The sequence below is a fragment of the Sceloporus occidentalis genome, unplaced genomic scaffold (genome assembly GCF_023333645.1).
Source record: "Sceloporus occidentalis isolate IW3139 unplaced genomic scaffold, rSceOcc1.0.p SCAF_1, whole genome shotgun sequence".
Lineage (NCBI taxonomy): Eukaryota > Metazoa > Chordata > Lepidosauria > Squamata > Phrynosomatidae > Sceloporus > Sceloporus occidentalis.
In genome coordinates this window covers 88,665,387-88,678,976 of record NW_028316981.1, presented here as the reverse complement: position 1 = coordinate 88,678,976, position 13,590 = coordinate 88,665,387, and the positions used below count along the sequence as shown (strand labels likewise).

Sequence of the window (13,590 nt, the reverse complement as noted above, 5' to 3'; positions counted from 1 at the left end):
TGCCCTAACCCTCATACATGCTGAGCACGTACAAAATGGCGGTGCCCTATACACATGGGCGCCACCATCTTGACATGCCAGATGCTTAGCGTCCTTACGTCCCCCTGTGCTTGCGACATCACGAGTGCACCATTTGCGCACTCGTGCATCGCAAACGTGATGCGAAAAGAAGCTGCTTTTTGCGGCTTCTTTTTCTGCCACTGGGAACCCTCCCCGTTTGGAGGCTGAGGCTTCCCAGCGACAGAAACGGAGGCGCCGGCAGACCGCCCTTATTGGGCGGTCTGTAAAGCGCCAACAAGACCATTTTGCACACTGCCCCCATTACATCTTCTCAGTAAGTTCACTATCTCCCAAAAATTTTTTTTTTAAAAAATGTATTAGTCTTTCTGCCAGATGATCTAACTCTTTTATTTATGTATTTCTACAAAAGTTAAGCAAGATGTGTGTCTCTTGGTGAGCTTGAATATACGAAATGTATTTCAGACTAGTGGGGCAAAACAGCAGAATAAAAAACATATTAAGCCTATAGATTATTTCTAAGGGAACTGCCAAACACTGGTAGTAAATATCTTCAAACTCATCATTTAAAGACTTCCAAAATCCCTTTACTCCCCTCCCCAAAAGCTGTTTTGTTTTTATTGCTGTGGGGAATAGGTATGATTACCGCATATTTCCTGTGAACCACAAAGATGTGTTTTTGCCCGTTCGCAACACAAGAATTTTCATTCAGTTTGGGAAAGTGCCAGGAATACCATTGTGCAAATTATGATAGGTAATACAAGAACTGCAAAACACTTTTGGTGGGGTGCCTGCTTGTGCCAACCTGAACACTGTTTACTGGCAGTACTGAGGGCTTGACTCTAATAAGCCTGCTGTCTAAAATACACAGCCTTTGTTAGCTTGGACCATGTACTGTATGTACCAATTGCCTGGAGAACAGAGGTAACATTTTGTCAGCACAGAGTCACCTTGAAGCTAATTCCCGAGTTGTGTGCCACTCACCTGTGATGTTAAACCAGAGTTGGTTGAGCCCAACCTCCATGCTTATCACTCCCACCATGTGGTTCACTGGGTCTGTTTCCATGATTGCAAAGTTGAAATGAGGTTCATCAAAAGCTAGTGGCTCTGATGAAAGGGGAGGCTTAGGAATCCAACTTATGTGAAGCCTCACGTTGGAGGAAAGTGGGGGTCTGCCATTGTCAGTCGCTTTGACCTGCCAAGAGAGAGGAGCACCAGTTTACAAAGACAAATGGACAAAAATGCAGAAGTTTCATACTGCTGAGCTTCTTCCATTGCTTTAAATTGAATGTCAAAATCAAAAGGAAATCAATATTGTTTTCTAATATAACATTGGCCATTGGTCTTTCATAGTTAATATATTGGTCATTTTCCTGTTGCCACCATCAAATACAAGAAACCACTGTATACAGGCAGGATAATTGTATAACTGCAGTATGGGCCAGCATTATTTTTGTTCTCTTCAAACTAGCTGATCAGTTCTGCATTGCAATGGCACCTTTTTCATCACATCTTCCAGTTTAGTGAGAATCAGGGGCAGAGATTAAGAGAGTTAATTTTTGGACTGCAGTTCCCCAAATCCTCCAACCAACCTGATCCACAGCCAAACTAGCATTAACCTTTTGGAGTAAAACTTCAAGATAACTTTTCCAAGCTCTGTTCAAAGGCATGCCCATGTAAGTTTGTATCATATACAAAGGCAGCTTACAGCAACTTTGAGACTGAGATATGTATCTGATCTTGTCGACTGAGGGGTTTGACAGACCGGCATTATACACCGGTGTGGAGGTGGCATGGGGGCATGGCGACTGCATGCAGGCCACCCCGACTCTGCCCCCATTCCATCCACCTGACCATGCACTGTGCTGAAGAAGTGACAAAAAGTCATGGTGGCAGGTACAGCACCCTTTCTGCAGCGCAAAAAGGAGCTGCTTTTTGCTGCAGAAAGGCCAGATTGCGGGTGCGGCATCTGGTTAATGTGGCCCAAATCCGGTGAGGGCCTTAGGGGCCGTCTATTAAGCCCCAGAGTCTCTGAAAGCTTATGTTACAAATTTCTTTCAGTTGTCTCAAAGGTGTTACAAGATCTCTTTCCAAGAGCTGATAAGGGTCCAAAACACTCTGCAGAAATAATCCAGTCTGTGATCACTTTAACTGCCCTGGCTCAATGCTAGGGAATTTTTGGAACTGTAGTTTTGTGAGACATTTAGCCTTCTCTGTCAGAGAGCTCTGGTGCCACAATAAACTACAATTCTCTGGAATTCTGCAGTGTATTTTGGACCAAGGTGACAAGGAAACCCAATATTGTTGTAGTTGTGGCCAACATCTCCGTGGGTGAGTGATGCACTTCTTCCTCTCCTTCTATAATCTCAATTTAATTTAGGCTGCAGTCACAGAGTACACTGAAGCCAAATAAAACAGACAAATGAGTTATTTGTCACCTGCAGAGTATGCACTCATCTTGTTTGTTTCACAGCTGGTATTCAAAAGCTTTTTGACTATTGCCTGGTGATACAATATATGTAGCAAAACCACTACCATACCACTTCTAATATGTGAAGAAAAATGTATGATTTCTCTTCCACCTCCATATCTTTCTAGTTTTCACTTACTGTCAGTATGTTATATTCTTGGGCAGGAAAAGCCTTTCTGGAGAATACCATGCCAGTCACTGGATGGATTGTAAAGAATCCCTCATTGTTTTCTTCAAGGCTATAGGTAACTTGGGCATTTGGCCCCTCATCACGATCAGCAGCAATCATCCTATACACTGGCAAAGGAGTTTCAGATGCTGATTTTTCTGGGAGCTTAACCATGAAGAATTTTTGGGAGAAGCTGGGAGCATTGTCATTGACATCCATGACCTGGATTACTATTCTACTGGTGGATTTCAGTGCTGGATCACCATTGTCTGAAACAGAGATCTGCAAGGAAAAGAACAGAGTATTCTCTCACAACTCAAGAAAAGACAGTATATATTCATTGTGATCTAGTGCAGTGGTTCCCAAACTTTGGTCCTCCAGGTATTTTTGACTTCACCTCCCAGAAGCCCAGCCATCTTAGCCAACAACAGGAATTCTGGGAGCTGAAGTCCAAAGCATTTGGAGGACCAAAGTTTGGGAAACACTGATCTAGAGATGTCCCTACCTTGATAGGTAGGTAGATTCTTGTGGGTATGGCTTTACAATAACTTGTTTGTCTGCATTAGAGACTGAGGGCTTCTCCAGACTAGATAAAAGCATTGGGGTTTGGTGGAAGTTGCACCTGTACTTATTTAGTTATAAAACTGTATGATATACCTCCTTTTCCTGTCTGTTTCTCAAGAGTATCTGGGACTAGTCATGACTTTTTGAACCCAAGGCAGTAGCAGCTCCACCTTTCCTAGGAGTTTCCAATAGAGACAGGCGTAACATTACACATATATATCCATTATTTGGGTTCCTCCTGTATGTCTGGGTGATCTGACTGTTGACATGTTGAATGAGAGTGTAACTTTTGCCACAGAGGTTTTCTTCTGACCTTCCTTCCTTCATTACATTTCTACTTACAAGTCTGAATGTTCCCCTCCCCATCTGCCACTTTCATTTATGATTATAGTACTAAAGAAGTATAGCACTTTGGCATTATGATCATAAAGGCAAGTTGTCAGGGGATGAGGAAGAGGGAAGGGAACCCTGCCCATACCAGTTACTCACAACTTAAGTCAGGGAAAAAAACTGGAGAAAGCACAGTACAAGTAAGGCATGAAGGAGCAGCGCCCTAGTGCAGACGACCTGCTCACACTTTGCCTGCCCCTTTGCATGGGCAGGTGAATAAACCAGGTAGGGGTAACTTAGCATAGCACCTAACTGCAGAATAATAGTTTATTGTGTCCAAATGCACCTGAATCACAAGCAAATTTTAAACCATGCTTTGTTTTTAGTTTGTGAATTCTGGCTTGCTGTTAAGATTATAAATTCTTTTTTTGCTTTCAGCCAGGCTTTGCTGCTCATTTATTATTTAGTTAATAAATAGAATTATTTACATAATTTAATTTATTTAAAATTATTTAAAGCAAGAAAGAATCCTATCTTAACAATGTTGGGTCTCTAGTTCTTGTTCGTCTATGATGGTCATTATCTCCAGTCACTGGCCAAGCTGGCTGATGATGTATGTTTTTATAATGCAAGACATCTGGAGGCCCTGGATTGGGCAACTGCATAGCAGTGCAATTCACGAAGTCAGGTGTCTCTTTTCTTAAAGGCCAGGAAACCATTTGGCTCCTATATCTTGCACAGTTTTGCAGCTACTTTCGGCTTCAGTTAGAAGTCAAGCCACTATGCATTTCTAAGGCTGGCACTGGGGACTAAATTCAGAGAAATGCAGAACAAGCAATTATCATTTTAGTGCTTTTGAACCAAAAGAGTGATTCTACTTCCTTCGCCCCTGTGTGCTCTGACTTGCAAGGGAATGTTCTTTGAGGATTTTTTGAAAGGAAAATGCCAACCACTTGTAAGTGAATAATGCTAATTGCAGCTTCATCATCACTCACTTCCAAGATATGTTCAGCCTTGTATTCACGATCCAGCTGCTGAGAAGTGGTATAAATCAGACCTGCCAAGAGAGAGAGAGAGGAAAAAAATTGTTGGATCCAAATACTGTAGTCCACATGATGCCATACATCAACACTCACCTGCTATACCAACGTGAGCCAATCTCAAAGGTGATGCCAACCTTGGGCAAATTAATGCCACAAGCAAGAGAAGTTCATAGTTAAAAACACTTCCTGCCTCCTAACCTAACCAATCTTTCCACACTTTCACATGAACAGAGATGATTTATTTCCTTCCTCTTTCAAATGTTCAGTATTAATCTTGCTGAATTATATCCTCAGATCAACTGATTTTAGCATTTCTACTCCTCAGAGACACCATTGCAGATTTTTAAATGGTGAGAACAATGAAGGGATTTCAGTTTAGCACAGATGTAAAAAGTTGCTTTATGCCTTTGGCCTATCCAGCTCAGCATATTCACATTCAACAACTTTTTGAGGGGTCAGAATGGGTTTTTTTCCTGCCCTATCAGATGCCATTGAACCTCAGACCTTCTGTATGTAAACCATACAACTGAGCCTTCCCCAATTAATTACTGAAAAGTTCAAATGTATGCCTTTAAAATATATAATCAAAAAACAAGCAAACACCTCACTAGCATATGTGTAAAGGCATGAAGGAGATCATTTTGCATTTCAAACTGATTTCGGCTTTTCAGGGAGAGATGAACAGTTGTGGTACTCACTCTGAGTTCTGATTTGGGACACTGCAGATACATCTAGATAGCCCTTCCAGCCCCTTCCAACTCTATGATTCTGTAATCTACTGTCTTTAACTCAGTGTTTGCTTTTCAGGAAGCTAATCCTGGTATTTCAAAATCTGTCTTCAGGAAATAATCCAGAGCCTTGAACAATTCCTTATGAAATTATAAGCACATACACACTTACTTGAAAAACTTGGCCAGCTCAAGAAATCTGACCCCATACCTCCACCTTATCCACAATGGTAGCTACAGAGAAGGGGCCACCATTTGCCCACTGGGAGCAAAGGAGAAAAGACAAAACGCGTCCCAACACTGTGAGTCACAACTCAGAAGAATACCATATCACAACATTGAATGCTGCATATATAGCCCGGCTCTCCCTCCTTCCTTCTCTTTTTTCAGTGCTTGGCTCACCCATCATCCCTGGAGATTACTGTCGGCTTCAGCAGGTTGCCTTTGAGGGCTAGGTAGTAATTTTGCTTCTACTTTGGCTTTCACAGAAGGAAAAGTATTTTGCCTACTCTGCATGACTTTCTATGTTATCAAGGGGACAACTGGTTTGGGGTGATAGTTTAAATGAATTGGTTTAATTGGCATTATTAAGATCACTGGTGAATGGTTAGGTTATATGTGTTTCTAATTGGTTTGCATGGCATTTGACTATAAGTGGCACTTCTTGGCAGGCTGGTGTGGGAAAGAGAGGCTTTGGACAGTTGTTGAAGAGCACCCATGGGCTCTGGACTTGGATTTCCTCTCTTGTATTTTAGACTGATGGTTTGATTTTGATTTATCTTGATAGAATACAATTTATGAGAGTGTTAATCAGTTTGGGGCTTACAGGCAGAGGGGAAAAGGTGTCTATTCATTATCTAAATCTAAAGTCACAGGGAAAAGTGTACAAATTTGGAGCAGTTTTTTGGAAGAGACTGGCAATTTCAAATATCTTGGGTTGTATTGTGATGGAAAACTTATGTTGAAAATACATTTGGACATCAGTAAATTGAGAAGGAGTAAAATTTTCACTGGGTTGCAAAGATGTTTTTTAAAATTTTAATTTAAAATTAATTTAATTAGGTGACCAATCAGTTATTTCTGATTTTAACATGTTCACAGCCAAATGTCACATGTTTTATGGCACTGAAACCTGAGGTGAAAGAATAAAAATGATTGTTAGGACCCTTCAAAACAAGTTAATAACAATCATTCTTGAACTTCCTCTTGAACAAATTATAGTAGCCAGGATGAATCTCCAACACTTCAGAGTGTGGTTGAGGTTGAATGAAATAGAGGGTGCTTGTCTCACCAAGCACTCTTGGCTCAAGTCAAGATTTCAAGGCTGCTCCTGGGCAACCACTGTCAAGATCTGGCAAGGAAACTTCACCTGCCCATTGAAACTATGTTATCTTGTGCATGTCATTCTGCCTCAAGGAACCAGATGAGAAGGCAAACAAAGCAAGAGGAAGTATCAGTGATTCTTGTTTCTTAACTTGGTTTATTAAGATCAAAGGAAATCATTCTAGGACAAATTATTTTTAACTACTGATCTGTTCAGATTTGCAGGGCTTTTGGGTAATACTCTCTGCCTATTTGGAAGGGATGTATCTGGGACTGTAAAGCATAGAGAAGTTACTTTTTCAACTACAGCTCCCACATTCACCCACCCAGCATGGCCAGTACATGCTACATGAGGACATTGTTTTCTGAACAATCTTGTACTTTGTCTACAGAACTAAAGGGGAAAATCCTTAGTATCTCTTTACTCAGTATCCTAGTAAGGTCATCTCAGGATATCATTATGGAACTTTTGTGTGATGACAACTTTTTTGTTAGGCACAAGGTAGCTCTGTTGTTATGACTGAAATATAAATACAAAGCTCTGTTTGTGTGTGTGTTTAAAAATAATATATATATAGCTTAACTTATTTCCTTTATTTTATTTTTTTGCATTTACTGCAAGGTTCTGTGGCAAAATACAAATAAATTACTACTATCACCATGACAGGTCCATTTAATTATTTAACAACATTCATTCATTCACATATCCCATTGCATGTGATTTGGTACACAGAGGAGTCCATGGACTCCTTTAATTGCAATATTATCACCCCATGATAAGATCTCCATATTGAAAGGAATACCAGTTAAGACTATAACAAGTACTAATATTAGCATGTATTCATTCCAATTTTATTACTAGTCACCTTTTAAGCTGCAAACAATACCGCCACCATTTAAGCTGCATTTGGGAGGCTGAACTGTAGTTTTCTTGCTATCTATGTGGTTTGTAGCTTATCTTGCTAACCCCAGCTTCAAAAGATTCTGGAAAATGCAATGACTGTTGGTTGTTCAGCTTTTGAAAATGAAGTTAGATTGCATGGGGAAAGAATCACCAAGACAGTGTTTTAGATGACTATGATATGATAAAATTAGTAGATGGTTGATAAGATTCAGAGGGTCCAGAGAGATTGATTAGTGTGGCAAGCCAAAGAGATAGAATCATTAAGTTTAACCTTATTACCCTTTCAGACAATGGCCATTTTTTAAACATAAGAGGTATTTTTTTCTCCCAGAATTTAGGAAAGTTATCTTTTGGGATTACCACTACAAAATTTTACTATAAAATCTTAACTGCTAAATCTACCCTTGTACACTTATAAAGTCTAGTGGCTTCATGACCTCTTACTGTGGGTATACCACCCACATTTAAAGCCCATGTAATTGGGAATGAGGAAGGAAGAACTCTACTGGGAATAATTTGTAGAAGGAAACACTAAGTAACTTAAGTGCCCCCTATCTTCAATACTGTATTGGCAACATGTTTTTCAGTTTCAAACTGAAACATTAGAGAAATCTTTAGGGAATGTATAATCTGGTCCTGTCAAACCAGGCAGACATGCTAAGTAAACTGTAATCTTGAGCCCATTTACTTGGCAATAAACTTCACTTTACTCATTGAACGGTCCATCTGAGCACACATGTGTACGGGTCTGATGGAAGTCTTTTAATCTCTGAGCTGAAAATATTACTATGACTTTGCCTTGGATGTAAAAACTGAGAGCTTATACACATGGGTCAAAAGGCATCTGGATGATGCAAGCCATTAGCCCCAGGCTGGGATCAAGCAGAGTAGATGCAGATATGGTGAGTCCAGCTTAAGTGGGGCCTTAACTCAGTCAGAAAAGACAAACACCCAGTATCTGCCCATACCATTGTGTTTGTTGAGAAGACCCACATCATGGCCTGTGCTGTTGGATAGGGACACCTGGCCATGTGAGTGTAGCCAGGCATGCCATTTCCACCATTACAGGGTGCAACAGGGGTCTCCTCGGCAGATGTGATGACAAAGGCAGGTATGGGGTGCACAGCAGTAGTGGGTCCATGGTGTGGTGGTGAGTGGGCATGTAAACATCTGCCTGTTGCTGTGCCAGCCTTGGGACTGACCCAGGTCAGTTTAGGACAATGTACAAGAACTCACTGCTGTACAATTCACAGTTATAATCAGCAATTAAAGGAGCTTAAAGCAAGGTGTTCTGCTCCTTGGCTGAAACAAAGTTAGCTTTCTAGTGACATTCCAAATGAGGGCACTTCAATTCCATTTCCCTGCATCTGAATCAGTAATAGTTAATCCCCACAAGATGAGTGATTTCATCAGTTACATGGCTTAATTGCCTGCCTCAGGTTGCCTAGCTTCCAGAATGTCTATCTAGCACTGAACTACCCTGATCCACCTGGCATAGCTTGTAGGATTTTAGTCTTTATGTTCAATGAAAATGTGAATTTCTGAATTCCTACTTAAAATGTCCTTAGACTACACAAGACTGTTGTACTGAATTGAAAAGAGTGATCCAGTAAAAAAAAACCCTTATTATTATTCAGATATAATCAATGAGTCAAACTCTAATGCCTTTTTAGGGCACACACCTCTATGGTTCAGCAACTTGTAGGTTCTGTTTGACCACACTATGCTAACAGTGCAATGTTACACCAGAGATGTGTTGGCTGGGGAGGGGCATTTTCTCCCCCTTTCCCCCCATAAATCTTTTTGCACAGAAAAAATAGGAAAATGGGGAGAAAATAAACAAAATAAAAACAATTTTAAAGTATTTTCTTTTAGAATGATGAATAAAACATTTAAGACATGGTGTTCATATATTTACTCCACTAAACTTATTTCTAAAAACTGTATAACAGGAAGACATAGCATCTGATCCTTGAGGTTCGGGGACATTACTTTCCTTTTTATTAATATCTTCCATTACTTTTTGCTTGCTCTGAATAAACTGTCAAAACCAAATAGGTCCCATACAGTTCAGTGTCTTGTAGTTTTACTAGTAACAAAAAAATATTAAAAAAAAAGAGAATCCAGTTTTTAAATATTGTCTGACTCAACTGTACTTTTAATATAACAAACATGATAATTTTCTACCAAACAAAAATACATAAATTTACTGTATTGTATTGTGTGTGTATCGTTACATTTTATATTCCTGAAGTGACAAAGTGATTTTAATAAGTATATGATTTTCAATATGTATCAATATGTAAAGAATGTTAGTATCACCTTTTTTCATTTTATTGTTGAGAACTTCTTTTTTCAACACAAAAAGGGTTGAAGGGTACCCTTTCATCCCAAGGCTTCAAGGTTTCTGAAAATTTTTACATCTGTGCTCTACATGTCTACTCAGAAATAGATCCTATTGTTTTAAATAGGGCTTACTTCCAAGTGTATGTAGGGATAAGGAATATTTCCCAACAGGGATTAAATCTGGAGTTCCTGATCCCTTCAGAAACAGCAGGAAGGAAGACAGTATGTTGAAATTCACTCAAATTGCAAGAAATTGTTATTTTCTTCCCAGCACAACATAATCTGATCCGAAAAAAGCTATAAACTGTGCACTTTTTGAGAACTGCACAAGAGTTGACAAACTGCAGCTTTGAAGTAAAAACCTAGACTTGCTGTCTTTTTATTATGCACAGAAAAGCGAAAGAAAAGACACTTGGTTACATTGTTTTTCTCCATTATCTGGGGAAAATACACAAAATGAAAGACTAAATTGTGTGCTATACCCCATACAAACAATGTGGTGAAGGATTTGACCTTATGGCTGCAGTCCTTGCTGGTTTAAATGCTGCACAACCCAAATGTTGTGCAGCAGTAAAAGAAATTTGGGCCAACTGAGGCTGCAGCTATATATGTTTGTGTGTGTGTGCATGCGCGCAAGACTGCTGATTACCACATAAAAAACAACAATTATACATAACAAAAATATTGCTCAAAAGCAGCAACCTTTGCACAACAAAAAACGTACACAAAAAAATCTTGTGCAAAATCCAGGTATCTTGCACACACACAAAAAAATAGGCATTGTTATTTTAGTTATTTTAGTGTTATTTTAGTTGCTGTTGTAAACCCCACAATTTTAATGTTTGGTGGTTTACTTTCTGTGCCAAAGGCTTCACAGTTCTTGGGAGCTGTGTGAATTCCAAAATACTAAATAGATTTTGTAGGCAAAAGCTGTGCACATTTCATGGGAAAGTTGCACAGTTTCCCACCATTGCAGGATAAAAAGATTTTTGAGTGTCCCAAAGCTATGGGATGAAAACATGTTTCATTGTTTTCAACATCCACTGAGATGTCGAAAAATCAAGTATTACCATCCTTAATGTAGGATTATAGAGATGGGAATCAGGTGTTCCTCCAGAAACCCAGATGCCATAGCTAGCATTGCCAATGTTGTGGAATACTAGGCGCTGCAATCCAGCAGCAGCTACATGTCTGCCACACTTGGTCTAAACAGGATTTTTTTTCCAGCTGGAAAGCCAGATGATACCTGCTCCAATTGCATACTTTTGGTTTGTGCTTAAACGTCCTTTCAAAGATGAACAGACAGTTCCTAACAATTTGTTGACACGAAGTTATTTTGATGACCACCCCTACCAATCATACTGCCAGTGGAGCAAAAATGGGAATCAAAGAAAAAGAGCCCAAGTGGTGTACTAGTGATGGACTGGGGCTTGGCAGATCGGAGTTCAAGTCCCCAGTGAGCCATGAAATCCACTTAATAACCATGGGCTCATCACCTTTTTTTAGCCCAATGGGTGTCACTTGTGACTTCTGTATCAATAGATGGTGAATTCACTCTAGGTTTCAGCTGAATTTTAAAGGACTTAGAGAAGTGCCTCACCATACCACCCACCAGGTACAACACCCTGGACAGTATCTTTGAAGCTGTAAGTGTAACTTACTTTGAAATCTGCAAAGATAATTACTCTAGTAACTTGGGGGTTGTGCAGACTGTCCCTGAAGAGGCGGCCTGCAGCCACCTCCATCTTCTCTATATTGGGGCTGTGGCAACAAGCCATGGCCCTGATCTGGCTTTTCCAGGGCGCAAAAAGGTGCTGCAAAAAGCAGCTCCTTTTTACGCCCTGAAAGGATGCGATTGCAGCGCTATGGCTTTAAAGCACTCCTTTGGTGCTCTAAACACAGCACCATAGGAGTGCTGTGATGCTGTGCACTGTGTGGAGCGGTGCCTGGTGTCACACCGCCATGAGGCTGAAGTCAGGGCATGTGTTCAATGGACACCATGCCCCAACTCCGCCCCAGTCTAGCCTTAATGGCCAGTCTGCACAGCCCCTAAATGTCCAAGCTCTGTCTAATACTCATCATGCCCAATGCCTTGTGCTGGAAATTCAAAGGACAATGGTGGTTCCTTCTTCCCCATTTGTGAAACAGCTGCTGGACAGTGCCTGGGCGTATCTCTGTAGCCTATTTTTACTTGGGCTGCAAAGCTGGCCCTGATACTGTCCAGTTACCATTGCACAGATTGGGGAAGAAGCAGCACTACCTGACCACAGGGGCCTGCCTTAAACTCTGGATGCATCTACACAATTTGGGGGTGGGGGCTGTTGCATGAGGACTCCTTGTGCAATGTCTGAAAAAGTGCTTAGTTTGGCTTAAGCCTTGGTTACACCAGCACAAGCTGCTGAGTGAATCCTCATCAATGTATGCTGGTGAGGGTCCCAGTTCTAGAAGTAGCAGTTCTATAATTGTAATCTTTCCCCACCCTTATACGCCAGGCCAGAGCAACCTGTGACCATGGCAGCCAGCCTGCCAGAGGTTACACAGACCTCTTGTTTTTCCTGATATCCTGGCATGGTTAAAAAAATAAATTTCTGAGGAACTAGCTGGTTACTATAATTTCTGGCTGGTGGACTGAGTTTGGCTTGGCAGGTCACAAGTTATGGAGAACTGCTATAGGCAGAAGAAAAATCCATGGCAAATGGCACAAACTATATAGCTCCAGGGACTGTGATGTAAGTATTTGGAACAAGGCTCTAGTTAGCAGTCACTACTTGTTCCTTTCCTTCTGCCTCACAGGGATTAGGCCTGTTTGGCTTTGAATCTCATCATAAATTGCATTTAAAACTGAAGACGGCAATATGTTATAACAAGCTGAACTTAATGGTCTTGGTGTAGAGCAATGTCTGGTGTGCTGTTTGTTTTTTTCCATCCTCCATCTAAGTATGAACAGAAGATCCCAAGGGCAACAACGAAACTATAAAAGAATGTTTGCATATATCCCTATTCATGGCAATGAAGAAGGCTTCAGGCAAAACACTTAAGCATGTGGTCTCTGAAGTACAGCCCAGAGATCTTTGCTAACTTGTAGCCTAAACACTAGGCCATGACTCATGCTGAATAGAGAGACCTAATGGATGAGAGATACCTGTTGATGTGAGCCCTTTACAGATGTTCCAAGTATGCAAAATGCGGGCACGTAGGCAGAAGGCTTGCACTGAGGTTGCAAGTTCCACCTTTCCCCACACACATATTCTTTCTTCAAAAAGTTCAAGGCAGAGCTGATGCCTCAATGCCCCTCCTTTGCCCATTCATTACTCTCCTCAGAAGAGTGCCCTCCAGATGTATTAGAACTCATTGCCTAAGAAAAGATGGCAATTCTGGCTAGGGATAATGAAAGCAGTATTCTAAAACATTGACATGTACTGGTTCACCATGTGAGAAATAACCAAGACATGACACTCACATCTTTAGCCTCTTGTACCTGATTTCCTTTTTGTCCTCAGACAGGGAGAGGGAATCACAGAAACATAAAATCATAGGGAAGAGAAAGTCACTGGAAGAATGGGGGCCAAGTTGATTGGGAAAGGGCACAGAAGAACTTTACTGTTTTTGTTTCTGTTGTGCTCCTGATCCAAATTGGGATGCTTCTTGCAATGAGAGAAAAGTTTCCACCAGGCACAGATATTATTGTTTTTCAT

General features: G+C 40.7%; 1 protein-coding gene across 1 annotated transcript in view; it reads right to left on the bottom strand.

Annotated features, from left to right (window-relative positions):
* The window catches only part of FAT2 (FAT atypical cadherin 2), a 98,175-nt gene that overhangs the window by 63,606 nt on the left and 20,979 nt on the right, over positions 1-13,590 (bottom strand). The window contains exons 3-5 of the mRNA XM_089528254.1: positions 4,547-4,608; positions 2,628-2,939; positions 1,003-1,213 (exon numbers count right to left, since the gene is read on the bottom strand). Coding sequence (XP_089384380.1) covers positions 1,003-1,213; positions 2,628-2,939; positions 4,547-4,608 — 585 coding nt within the window. The remainder of the gene's footprint in view (positions 1-1,002; positions 1,214-2,627; positions 2,940-4,546; positions 4,609-13,590) is intronic.